This window comes from Pelophylax lessonae, assembly GCF_965119305.1.
Source record: "Pelophylax lessonae genome assembly, chromosome: 8".
NCBI classification, from domain to species: domain Eukaryota; kingdom Metazoa; phylum Chordata; class Amphibia; order Anura; family Ranidae; genus Pelophylax; species Pelophylax lessonae.
The window spans coordinates 104,706,958-104,720,635 of record NC_138775.1 but is presented as its reverse complement, the minus strand read 5'-3'; the positions used below and the strand labels follow the sequence as shown (position 1 = coordinate 104,720,635).

Here is a 13,678-nt window from a genome sequence, read left to right as displayed (position 1 = left end):
TGGGCAGGCATACCTCCTGGCTACAGGTAGGCAAGAATGATCGCTTCCTGGAATTCCCGGAAGGATCCAGTTCGTCCTGACGCCCTGTATAGGACAAAGGCGGTCAGCATAGCCAATTGCAATATATAAGCAGATACTTTTTTGTACCAGTGTCTGGCTTTACGGGCAACTAAATATGGCGCCAAAATCTGGTCGTTAAGGTCCACCCCTCCCCTATTAAGGTTATATTCGTGGACACAGAGGGGTTTCTCCATAACGCCAGTTGCCATAGGAATTTGGATCGTCATGTCTGGGTGAATGGAGGACAGAACGAAAACATCCCGTGTATCCCTCCACTTCACTGCAAGCAATTTGTCGATTAGGTCGCACGGTGCCACATGCGCCAATTTGTAATTCAGAAAGATGACAAAATAGTGGCACGCTTGTGTAGAAGTTGTCCACGTACAAATGGTACCCCTTTCCGGATAAGGGTGACACCAAGTCCCAAACTATCTTGCCGCTGCTCCCTATGTAGTCTGGGCAGTTGGGGGGCTCCACAGTGCTATATTTTACCTCATAGACCCGGAAACTAACTGTATAGCCTGTGGCCCTGTCACACAGTTTATACAGCTTGACCCCGTACTTGGCACGCTTGCTGGGGAGGTACTGTTTCATAGCAAGGCGGCCAGTAAATTTAATCAGGGACTCCTCAAAGCAGACAACTTTTTCGGGGGTAAACAAGGCTGCAAACCGCTGATTGAAGTGGTCTATGAGGGGCCGAATTTTGTAGAGCCGATCATATGCAGGGTCTCCCCAAGGACGACAGATTTAATTGTCGCTGAAATGCAAAAATCACAGAATTTGCTCGTATCTCGCCCTGGACATGGAGGCAGAGTACATGCGCATATGGTGAAGTGGGCTAGTGGATCAATATAGCCGCAATTCACTCTGGTTATGCTCATATTCAGGGAAAGGCCCAGAAAGATTTTAAAATCGGGAACCGTTCTAGGTTTCCAGCCGAATGGTCTGGCAAGGGGCAAATTTGGGTTGGCGGCGATAAATTGTTGTGCGTATAAATTTGATTGATCCACAATAGATCCGTAAAGATCTTCCGTGAAGAACAGCACAAAAAAGTTCAGGGGCGTAAAACCAGCTGTCTCCATGTGGATTCCAGGTTGGGCAGTGAAAGGGGGAAGTACTGGCGCTGTAGAATCAGTGGGTTGCCAATTGGGATATGCCAGCGCATCAGGGAGGGCACTATGGGCTCTACGGGCCTGTCTTCGAATACGCGGTGGCTGCGGGCCACTACTCGTGCTAGCCACTGCACCAGCTTCAACTGCACTTAAGGGACTCGCCACGTCACCAAGTGTTACTGCAGTGCTGGTTGTACTAGGCCCAGGGTGTACTAGGCCGCTGGTGCTTGCCAGGCCACCAGAAGGATGAGCGGCCGTAGTACCGACACTCTGCTCCATACAACCACCCTGTGATTCCTGCATCTCAACAACTCCAGAATGGGGTCGGGTACGCCTGGGTCTAACAGGGACCCATCCGTCGTCGGAGCTATCTGTCAGGGAGCCGCTGCTGTCATCAGGTTTCGTATACTGACCCCGATTCTGCCAATGAGGCTTCCCCTCCGCTCTCATCTGACATGGTCAAGCCTCTGCACTACTGTACCAACGTTTGGACATTTTGGTGACTAAATTTACCGGTACAGTAGTGTGACTACTAGGTAATAAAAGCACCTGGTTGTCAAGGACTATTTCAAGCACTAACAAAAAAAACTGCTAATGCTAGCAGGGATCAGGCCTGACTCTGCTAACACAGCGGTTTTGTGTGTTGTGTTTTTTTGTAAGTGACAGTAATCTATTGATTACTACACTTGCCTGGGTGGGCTGAGCAGAGGGGTTAAACTCAGGTGCTGGCAGGAATCAGTGCTGATCGTGCAAACACCGCGTTTTGGGAACCCTAAACTATGGGGGTGCTAGTATAGTTCTGATCAGATCAGATATTGATCTGTTCAAACACTATACTAGTAATGGAAGTGTGTGTGTGTGTGTGTGTGTGGTAATCAAGGGGTTATTTCTAACTATGCGCCGGGGATCTGCGCTATTTTAGACTGACACTAACACTAGCTAATGTCACCTGTGTCACTAATAATAGTGATCAGAAAAAAAAAAAAACTGTACACTATAAAAGTGACACTGTGACAGGACAATAACGGGGTTAACTGGGGGTGATCAGGGGGGGATCAGGGGGTTAAATCTTTATGGGGGGGTGGCGCGGACCCGAAACCTCCTTTGGTACAGAAACTAACTCGCTAACGCTAACTCAAGTCACAATCACACTAATACAAAATACAGTAAAACACTATATTACGTGTGTGCAATGTGACAGGGGGAAGGGGTTAACTGGATGTGATCGGGGGTTAAATCTTTATTGGGAGGGGGTGACGGGTATCCTAAGTATAAAAGGAATGGCAGGTCACAAGTCAAACTTATACGGGTATATAGAAAATGCTATATACTGTATACAGTGTGTGTTGTGACACGGGTGTAGGGGGGATCAGGGGGTTAAATCTTTATGGGGGGGGTGGCGGGGACCCTAAACCTACTTGGGACAGAAACTAAGTATCCGTTTCCTCCCGCTGGAATGGGGTGAACCCAGAGCCGCGCTTCAGGTCTGGCTGTGTGTACGGGATACGGGCAAAGAAAAACGCAAGAAGAAAAACGCAAACCGGCTCCAGCATTGTTCCACGATTTAGCTGTTCTTATCGTATTGAGATTTAAGTGACTACATTATTTTATTAAACTACCACTTATACATACTACACCATGAGTTTCCCTACTTCTTTTGCAGCTCATTGAGACCACCATATCACCAATGGGATATTTTAGCAGAATCCTTTTCAGGCCTCCCCCAGCTAGTGGAACAGACTCCCGGACATATATCCCCATTCCAGCGGGAGTTAACGGTTCCTACAGAGACACCCCAAGGAACATTGGGAATCATTTAAAAAGGGACCATTTACCCACGGTAGACCCCAAGGGGTCATCTGGTAAGTGGGCTGAACTCTAGGTGACGGATTCCCCTCCCTCATCTTGCATGTGGACATTTATCTCCACTGAGCACCATACACTTTCAAATAATCACCCAGGACTGCCTTTGCACTTTCTGCACTAGCACTTTGTAAAGTTATAAGGACTATATATGCATTGTATTTGTTGTCATAAGCACAGTCACCTTATAATTTGAGAACTTTAGGGGCAACCCACTGGTTCTATTAGATTATGGATTTAGGCATGTTAATGTAATTTTATTTTTATTTTCCTACCTGGAGTGATTTAATTGATTCACATTTGATTTTTTGAAGCATTTAGCACTATATATTAATAATTTGAGCGCTGTCTCACTATCACTTCAAATCTTTGTGTGCCTTCTAGATTATGTGTATGCATATCTTACAATTTCTTTATATCCCAATATGCTATACTTATTGCTAATCTCATTATTTTTCCTATCATATATGCTCACTGGTCAATATCTCATGCTTAAAATTTCTGGATCTGATTTGAGATACTGAACAATTGTAACGTTTTTTCTGTTAAATACAAGAGGTTCCTCAAATACGTTGTTTTGTGACTTTGTGTACACTGTTGAATGTGGTCTTCATATGCTCCGCATACTCTGGTTAAATGCTGATATGACCTACTCTGTCTCATACTTTGCCCACCATCTAAGATTTTTTCACACGATTTGTACTGTAACGAGTTTTAACAAAAACTTAAACGTTTAGGTCCGAACAAACTTTCCCTTTTGGCGTGGTAAATATATAAAATTAAAGCAATTTTAATAGATCTTTTAAAAAAGTGAAAAAATGGCAGTTAATCCTGCCAGCAATCCAGTTAGCTTGGAGCTTTCGGTTTGCTCTGCTCCTGCAGTTATCAGTGTTACCAGCAATGCACAGTTCGCTTTGTAAACTGCAAAACATACCCTTCATTATGGAAAATCTTAAGTGAAATGTTCTGTAGTCCAAACATATTTTCTATCCTGAGGTGACAACAATCTTCCTCTATAGATACAGTATACTTGGAGAATAAATGTCATCACAGTTGGACAGAAATTGTGCTACTGGCAGGATCACCAGGTGAAAAAAAAAAAAAAAGACATGGAACAAGGAATAACTACGACAGCCACCACATTCAAGTACTGCTAAGCTGAAATATATATATTTTTTTTATTTTTGGGTTTAAATACTCTAGGGTTGATTTACTAAAGGCTTATAGGCTGTGCATTTAAAAGGGAAGTTGTACTTTGCAAGGGAATTTGCCACAGAACTCAGTAAATTAGGTAAAACTTTGCTGACTTCCATCCTCCAATCAAGTGCCAGCAAAGTGAAACTTCACCACATTGAATACGCTCTGGGGAAAATTCCAATGCAAAGTGTAACTTTCCTTAAAACGTGAACAGCCTATTTGCCTTTAGCAAATTAACTCCACTGTGAGAGTGTTGGCTAATACCGGTTGTCCTCTAAAACAGTACATGCTTCACAGGTGAAAAAATAGGGAACACAGTGTCTACAACCTGAAAAGCATGCCCACAACTGCTGCCCAAGAGGGCTTGTTTAAAAGTTCTTTTAGGGTTTGTTAAGAATATGTAAGTAATTCAATGTACTTCAACGTTCAAAGTCTGGGCACATACATCAGTGAACAGGCAACTTCCTGCAAGAACAGAGGGGTACTTACTGAGGCCAGCTAGCTGGGAAGAGAGTGTGACATCAGGTGCTTGGGCAGCAGGTGGAGATGTCTCAAGGTCAATGAGAGAAGGCGAGGCATCTCTGCTACTAGGCACCTTTTAAAAAAGAAAACAAAATTGCAGAGGTTTGTTTCAAAATTTCCATTAGCATTAACAAACTCATCAATATCGCTCTAGCGGCTTCAATAGTATTTGATTTTTAGCTGAACATTCCTCTGGTTAAAAGGCCAACACTGGTTAAGAAGCTTTTATATAGATGTGAATCAGCTACACAGGACAATTACAAGATCTGTAATTTTTGAACATTTTATAGTAAGAGACATTACAAATCTAGGTAAAAAAAGGAATACAAGAAGAAGGCAGGGCAACAGATTGTCATCAAAAACCATGAGAAATGAATCCACTGCTTGGGATTCTACACATCAGCACAGAAGGATGTCACGTAAACACCATGTTTACATGTAGCTGCAAAGCTCAATTAGTCATGGGCAAGTGTTTCCAATAGTGATCATTTTCACTACACAGTCATAGAATGGGCTCAGCACCAGTGTTAATTTCGTCGACTAAAACCGACTAAAACATTTTCGTTGACTAAATTAACACAATTTTAGTCGACTAAAATACGACTAAAACAATTCAGATGACTAAAATACGACTAAAACTAAAATGGCATTTTAGTCAAAAGACTACAACTAAAATTAAATCGAAATTTGCTGCCAAAATTAACACTGGTGCATGCTCAAAGCTTAATACCATAAATAATAACATTAGATTTTTCACTCCAGGACCAGCAGTAGTATATAATGAGTTTGGAAATTGTAGAGAAATGCATAAATAATGCATTACAAATTACAATTGAACTACACCCATTTGATTATAGATGACTAAAATGAGTTTTAGTGGACTAAAATGTAGGACGTTTCAGTCGACTAAAATGTACTGGAGTTTTAGTCGACTAAATACGACTAAAACTAAAACACTTGCAGAAGACTAAAATGGGACTAAAACTAAAATGCCATTTTAGTCCTAAGACTAAGACTAAAACTAAATTGAAATTTGCTGCCAAAATTAACACTGCTCAGCACAAGCTACTTATAAATTCCATGCTTCCTCTGTGGGGGTTTATTGTCTCTTAACAACAAAACACAAACATTTATTTTGCAGCAATATATGAATTTTTTTCCCCTGCTGTAGCAAATTGGATCATGCTTTGCTGGGGTTTTTTTTTCACCTTCCTCTGGATCAACTGCGGGTATAGGATTGTGTATATGGGATTGTATGGTTGGGTTTTCAATACTGTTTTTTTTTGGTTGAACCAAAGGGACTTGTGTCTTTTTTCAACCTGATTATGTAACTTTGTAACATCTATGACTGTTAATCCAGACTATGCCAAAAGGAGCATGGTTTGACTGAAATTAGCCACAGGCTGGCAATCTGGCATTTTTAATAAGGTCGATGTGAACTGTAGGTAGTTCCCTCCTATTTCAGTCAAACAGCAAAAGGTCCATCGCCACCTTCATATAATGCTGACATCACTGGATGAAATGGGCTGAGCTCTTTCCAGTCCATAACTAATGTTGGCTTTTATGTAGTCACATTTCAAGAAAGGAAAAAACAGATGTACCATTTGGATAATGGATGTACCTATATCTGCATACAACTGCTGCATATTTCAGCTTTTCATTGATTTTGACAGGTTGCTGGCATTGGGTTGTTCACTGCGCCCAACAACTAAAAGAAAATTACACCTGAATGTACAGTTCTTATGCAGCGGTGTCCATGTATGCTTAAACATTTAATTCCAAAATTCTGTCAAAACTTTTACATTTTTGTTTTTTATAGAATAGGAAAATTTTAAAACCTTTAAATGTTATTGCTGTCCAAACAAGAAATTAAGATTTTTTTTGTTTACCTGTAAAATCTTTTTCTTGGAGTACAGTACACCACAGGACACAAGGGACTTCATATTTATGACTACTTAGGTTTGGCTGCCACCTTCAGGCAAATGGCCTGGTGACTCCTTGGGATCCCCTGATCTGTGCCTTCCCTCTATTGCAGCTTTTTCCTTGCCCGTTGCACAGAATAACGTTGTAGGGAATTCTGGTGATACTGATTGCACCTACTTGTCTAAAAATAATGCAGTAAGCGATGTAAATCTCTTGGAGAATAAATCATGAGCTCTTGCAGATAGTTCAGATTTGCTATTGCAGGGTTCAATCTTCCACCCTGCTTTAAAGTGGCTGACTTTGATGGCATGACTGTTAAAGCTCAAGTCCAGAGGGATATGGGGATTTCTGAGTCTTTAATCCCTACTTTCCTCAAGGCAAGAAAATCAACCTCCAGGAAAGTTTACCATCGTACATGGAAAGCCTTTTTTGCCTTAGCTTAATCCCTAATAGTATGGTTGGGAGCACATTCTGATTTCAATTCCTCACCCCCCACCCTTTCCAGTCCCTGTGGAATTGTAACTTGGTCTTGTCTATTTGTGGTCTTCACCGATCTGAACCTTTCTGAGAGGCTCCTTAAGTGCAAAGTTATTTATTTTTGGTTTCCATCAACTTGGCTTGCAGGGTCTCATAGTTGGCTGCACTTTTATGGAAGGAACCTTTTCTGGTATCCCGCCAGGATACGGTGGTGTTGAGGCCTCGGTTCTCTTCCTTGCAAGGTGGTTTCTTTGTTCTCCCTGAATGGGTGACATGGTATTGCCATTTTTTTGTTCTAACCGTAGGCATCCTACAGAGGCAGTGCTTCACTGTCTCTATGTTCAAGCTGTTTGTGTTTAGCTGACAGCTATAGCTTTGTTATAGCAGTCTATGACTGTTTTTTCTGCCTGAGGGTTTAGACAAGTGTCAGCCTACTTTTACATCCACTATTTCTAGGTCAATTATTTTGCTAGTTTCTTAAGCAAATGATATCAAAGGCAAAGTTTGCCCTTTCGCAGTCAAGGACCATTTTATCAGCAGTGTCTGGGCTTCCAGTGCCATTCAGCATCCATTCTCTGTTGTTCAAGTCTGTAAGGCTGCCACCCAGTCCTCTTACACGTTTACCAAGCTCTAGTGCACTGCATGCACCAGTTTTAGGTAATAATAGGTCTTGAAGGCAGCTTTTTATGGGGACCTGCATGGGAGTGGAATTTGGCTGACCACCGCAGGACACAGGAACTGCGGAGCCCCGCTCTGCAGGTACCGTTTAATAGCTCAAGTCCGGGGATTAATGCAGTATCCAGCACTCCCTGCTGTGCCATACGGCCCAAAAGCCACATACTCTCAAGGGGCCCTAGAAAAAGTTGAACAGAAAATCTTGGGCTACCAACCTCAAAATGCTTGCGGTGGTAAAGGAAGACCTCCCCTACCTCTGTTCCAAATATGGGTGCCCCAGACTCATTTGGGGTCCAAGCTGTAGCCCCTCAAATTTCCAGACTATGACCCTGCCATAGATTACCTTAGCAGATCAAGCTTATATAAATGTAGGGCCAAAACCCATGGGGGTTCAGGGCGCCATACTTGGCAAACTTATACTAGAGGACCTCCAGTAGCCACACAAATTTTGGGGGGGCAATGCCTAATTTTCACAGGGACTGGCATGGTGATCGACTTCGGCTAAATACTGCGGAACATAGGTAATGCAAAGCTCCACTTCACGGGAACTATCAGATAGCTAAGACTATGGAGATTAACTACTTGCCGACCAGGGCATAGCCCAGTGACGGCTACAGCGCGGTCTGCTTATTCTGGGAGGGCGATGTACAGGGACGTCCTCCCAGAATCGTGCTTCCCGCAGATTGTGGTAAAGGACCAATGAGAGCGGCCCTTTACCACGTGGTTACGCCATCCAATGACGGAGAAATCATTTGTCATCAAACCGCTGCATGCCCGGTTTAGCTTTCTCTTTGCACGCTGTACACCTCGATCAGCACCACCCCTGCCTCATCCATGCCCATCTCTGCCTCATCCATGCCCACCTGTGCCTCATCAGTGCTCATTTGTGCCTTATCTGTGCCACATCAGTGTGCCCCTCATAATCCAATTTTTTATAATTTTTTTTTTTGAACACAAAGAACTATTTTCATACTTTGCTTGATGAATATTGCAGCTGTATGGTATTATTGTATTATAATTTTGTATAGGAACTTATAATTGGTGTTTAACACAGGTTGGAGTGCACATAATGCTTTTTTAGCACAAACACTACAGAAGAATTTGGTAGCTGCAGCAGCGTCATATATAGGAAAATTACCACAGTGATCTCCACTAGCTTCCAGGCCCTGATCCGAGCAATTGATGTATTCAGAATGCAGCAGGGAAGCCACTCAGCACGAAGTTCCAGATCAGTTAGTCTGGTATGACAGCACCCAAGCAGGAGGAGCATGCTATGGCTGTTGTGGAGACTGAAGTCAAGACAGACAGATTCAGGGTGGTAACAGTGACCATATTGAATTTGGTGATCTGGGAAGTCCTGCAACAGTTGGCTGCTGAAGTGAGTATCCAGGATACAGTGGTCCGGTATGACACAGCAGCTGCTTGACAGAAGAATCTTTTGTGACTTAAGCTGGTTATACACATCTAGTTATTTTACTGGCCTCAATGAAAAAAATGATCAGATTCCTCCATCCTCACAAGAAAGCTGGATGGAGAAATCACCCCTTCCAGAACATTGTATTGTGTCAGCAACACTCACAGCTTTCAGAATGCAAATCAATGGCTGTAGCTGATTGGCTGCAGCTGCTGATTGATCGAGAATTTCCAATATGTCCCTTCAACAGGTGTGCTAGGGGCTGTTACCACACGCTGACTGAAATTCAGCCAGTTCCTGTAGAACTGGCAAATATTTCAAATCGGTGTACTGCCAGCTTAAGACTCAATACAGCACTGCTGGGGAGAGAACTACCTTCTCAGCCTAGGAAACTAAACTGGTTTCGTATTCTGGGGTATAGCCACTAGAGTTGTGCCTCATTTCATTTGCATAGTTGTTAAGCCTTCTATAGGTTGGAGCTATACCCACACATCAACAAGTGAAATCCTCCAATGGGAAAAATAAATTTTTCTCAAGGTGCATTTTCAGTTGACTAATTCATAAATCAGAACAGATTCTAGAATCAGTTGTCGTCATTCCCATAATTGTTTTATTACCTGTGCTTCTGGAGCTCTTCCAGCCTGTCCGGAAGACATCCTCTCAAACCTGAAAATAAAATCATATCTAAATAAAGGAATTCAACCCAGACACACAAGAGTAGCTATTTTAATACCCTTCTTTTCTCCTATGAAATAAAGCATTTAATCTTCCTCAAGTGTCTTAAACACCAGAGGAAAAAATAAATATTAAAATGAATGGCCCATTATACATATGCTTAATGTCTCATACAGCACTACAATGAGTTATTTCTTGACTTTCTAGCCTCTTTACCCTTTCTATGCCTCCTCTATGAAGGTTGAACGACCCTGTGACTTAGAAGAGCGCTGACAATAAGAAACTTTAGGAATAGGGAAGTGTACATGTTGTACAAACAAATGCTAAAGCTATTCATGTGAATACAAAAAGTTAATCAATTTAGTTAGCAAAGGCAAGTCCAAATCTGCACCTGCATTTTCTGCTGAACAATTTAATCTCAGAAAAGTAGTACTGTAGTTTGAGGATGTATTTTAAAATACAAATATTTTATTTAAAATACACACTACAGCCATAATTTTCAACTGCAATCATTGGCAACGGTGCATGATGTATAGCACAAACACAGCCTAATATAACAGTGCCTTAAAACATTAAAACTTACATATACAAAAAAAAAATTGGTTGAACAGAAATATTTTCTGCTTAGCAGAACAAAAAAGATTTTTAAGGATTGCTAATGATATTATACAGAACCCCAAAAAGTTATAAAAAATATAGTTAATTGGGTATTATGAACCAACCAATCTATGCTGTACATCTATGTGATGGCAAGGGAGATTTAACTGAAGGATATTGGTGACCTCAGTCTGTTGCTATTTTGCTGCTACATCAATGCCCAATCAATGTAAGGAAAAATACTTTTGGCATATATTCATAATTTAATTCCTACATTAAATCACAGTTTATTTTGTTTTCTGATCGAGCTTCCATATATAATAGAGTACATGGTGCTATGAAATGCCAGGTTATTGGGAAAAACGTACAATGGTAAGTTACACAGGAACATCTCAACTGTGGACTACAGTGATGTAATTACCTCTCATGGCGCAAAAAAACATTGTTGAGGTTGTCATTTACAATAAGAAGTTCTTCTATCAGCTGTTCACTGGTCACTTGAGGTATAAGCTCCAGGATTCTTTGCTGCATGGATCGGCACGTACGGTTTAATTCCTAAGAACAAAATAAGCAGCAGTCAGAACAGTGAAAATTATAGGGCAGAATATGATGCAGAAAAACAGCTGCACAACACAGCACGGCATTTAACCTGAAAACAGTGACAGAACATATTAAATGTTAAAGAGAGACTGTCCGAATATCACACAACATTTATACAATGGTCTCATGCTGGGAGTTAATACAATCAACTCACTTCTGATGACATCATCACAAAGCGCAAACAAAAAAATATAATTTTTTTTTTTTACATCACACTAGATGGATCATTTGAATACACTAAATCAAATGGATGAAGATATCCTCTGGGGGAAGGGAGAAAAACCCCCACCCCTAGCAAAACCACGTTTAATCAAAAAAAAAAAAAAGAAAAAAAAGTTTCTATACACCAAAATTTATTTTCCTAAAATTCACTGTCAAGCAACCCTCCATAGCACCCCCTGGTTGCCTATTAGGTGTTCCCCACTGCTTAGCAGAACAGTCATGTTGCCGCAACTAGAGGCTGGAAGGTCTGGACAAAAAAAAAAAATAATAATAATGTGGAATATGTTAATTTACAATGATGAACAATGTATCTGTGACATGGTATTCAAAATATATAACATGAAGACATGAAAGATCTCTAAAAATGTATGTAAATGCTTAAATTATTGCAAGTTCTCTTAGCTGAAGACAAGCAAATCCTGGAATACAATTCAAGTAACACTGTACTTCTCAAGGCAGTTCTCAAACAATACGCATTTCTGCCACCAAGGGCACTGCAGGGGAAAGGCTCCAGTTTAGTTTGCTTGTGATCTCCATCTTGTACCTCCTACGGATGGGTTATTGTTGGGATACAGTTGATATTACTTTGTCCTCTCAGGCCTTAACCACTTGCTGACTTCCCTATAGCAGTTTTACTGCTACAAAGCGCCAGCTCTGCGCCAAATCACGTTTATATACGTGATCCTGCACTTCTGCCTGCAGAGTGCGCGCTCGCACCTACGGCGGGCATCTTCTGCTGTGCTGGCAGACATTGAGTACCCGTCACCTATCAACCATTGGGCAGACTCAGAACAGAGCTCTACCTATGTAAATAAGGCAGAGTTTTGCTCTGACAGGGGGAAAAAGGGATGGATGGATTTTGTGTCTCTGCAATGCCGGAACTAAAATCCATCTCTTCCCCTAGTGAAAGCAGCACATACAGTACACAAAAAGACTGGCTAGGCACACAGTTAACCCTTTGATCACCTCTAGTTGTTTAACCCCTTCCCAGCTAGTGTCATTAGTACAGTAACCGTGCATATTTTTAGCACGGATCACTGTATTAGTGTCACTGGTTGCAGCAAAGTGTCAAAAGTGTGAGTGTCCAATTGTCCGTTAGAATAACATGGTCCCACTATAAGTCGCTGATCGCCATCATTATTAGTATAAAAAAAATAAAAATAAAAAATTACATAAATGTATACCATAGTTTGAAGACACTAACGTTTGTGTAAACCAATCAATATACGCTTTTTGGGATTTTCTTTTACTAAAAACATGTAGCAGAATACATATTTGCCTGAAGTTATGAAGAAATTAGATTTTCTAAATTTCTTTTAATGTATGTTTTATAGCAGAAAGTTAAAAATATATACATTTGTCTTGTTTATTGTTTATAGCTCAAAAAATGATCAAATACCACCAAAAGAAAACTATTTCTGGGGGGGGGGGGGGGGATGACAACTTTTATTTGAGCATAGCATTGCATGACTGTGCAACTGTCAACTGCGCAAAAGTAACGAACTGCCGTATCACAAAAAGAGCCTGGTCATGAAGAGGGGGTAAAACTTCCAGAGGTCAAGTGGTTAATGGACAGGTAAGAAGGTACAGTTGTCCGACAAATTCATTTATATTTTTTTACCTTTTAAGGATTTCTATTAATGTTCTCCACCATCACAGCATAATGTTCACCTATTGTTTTTAATTTTCCTCCTCCCATTAAAATGGTAAGACTAAAGTATTCACAGTGCAATTTCTGCTGCGAGCAAAGCTGCAATTTGCAAATATTGTGAGAAGAAAACTGGATTTTGTCTTACCGTAAAATCCTTTTCTCTGATATTCATTGACGAACACCGTTCCATATCTTCTTAGACCCTTGAGTTAAACTGCTCTCCTAAGGAGTAGGACTAGGTGGAAACAAAACTTGGCTATGCCCCTAGGGCAGTAGTAAGGGGTATACTTCAGTTCAGACTTCAGTTTGTAACAAGCAGTGTCAGAAGAATACATAACCCAACTCAGAGGGGTGGGTGCTGTGTCAGTCAATGAACATCAGAGACAAAGATTTTACAGTAAGACAAAAATGCAGCTCTTTCGTTCATTGACGGACACAGCTCCATATCTTCTTTGACCCTTGGAAGCAAAGCAGTGTCGACATGAGAGGTAGGAAAAACACAGCAATGCACATAATTCCCAAAAAGGGCTAAACATAGCCAACCAGGAAAAACTGGAGCTCACCAACCAGAAAGAATACACAACCCGAGAGGCAGGAGCCTCTGCAAAAGCAGCCTGCAAAACTTTGCGGCCGAATGCAGCATCCACAGATGCGAGTACATCTACCTTGTAAAACTTGGTGAATGTATGC

At 41.3% G+C, this 13,678-nt stretch overlaps 1 protein-coding gene across 2 annotated transcripts in view; it reads right to left on the bottom strand.

Moving 5' to 3' along the window:
- TOM1 (target of myb1 membrane trafficking protein) overlaps nt 1-13,678 on the bottom strand; it is a 400,254-nt gene that overhangs the window by 174,460 nt on the left and 212,116 nt on the right. For both annotated transcript variants that reach the window (XM_082266183.1, XM_082266184.1), the window contains 3 exons: nt 10,937-11,070; nt 9,861-9,909; nt 4,722-4,827 (listed from right to left, as the gene is read on the bottom strand). In XM_082266183.1, the coding sequence (XP_082122309.1) occupies nt 4,722-4,827; nt 9,861-9,909; nt 10,937-11,070 (289 nt within the window). The remainder of the gene's footprint in view (nt 1-4,721; nt 4,828-9,860; nt 9,910-10,936; nt 11,071-13,678) is intronic.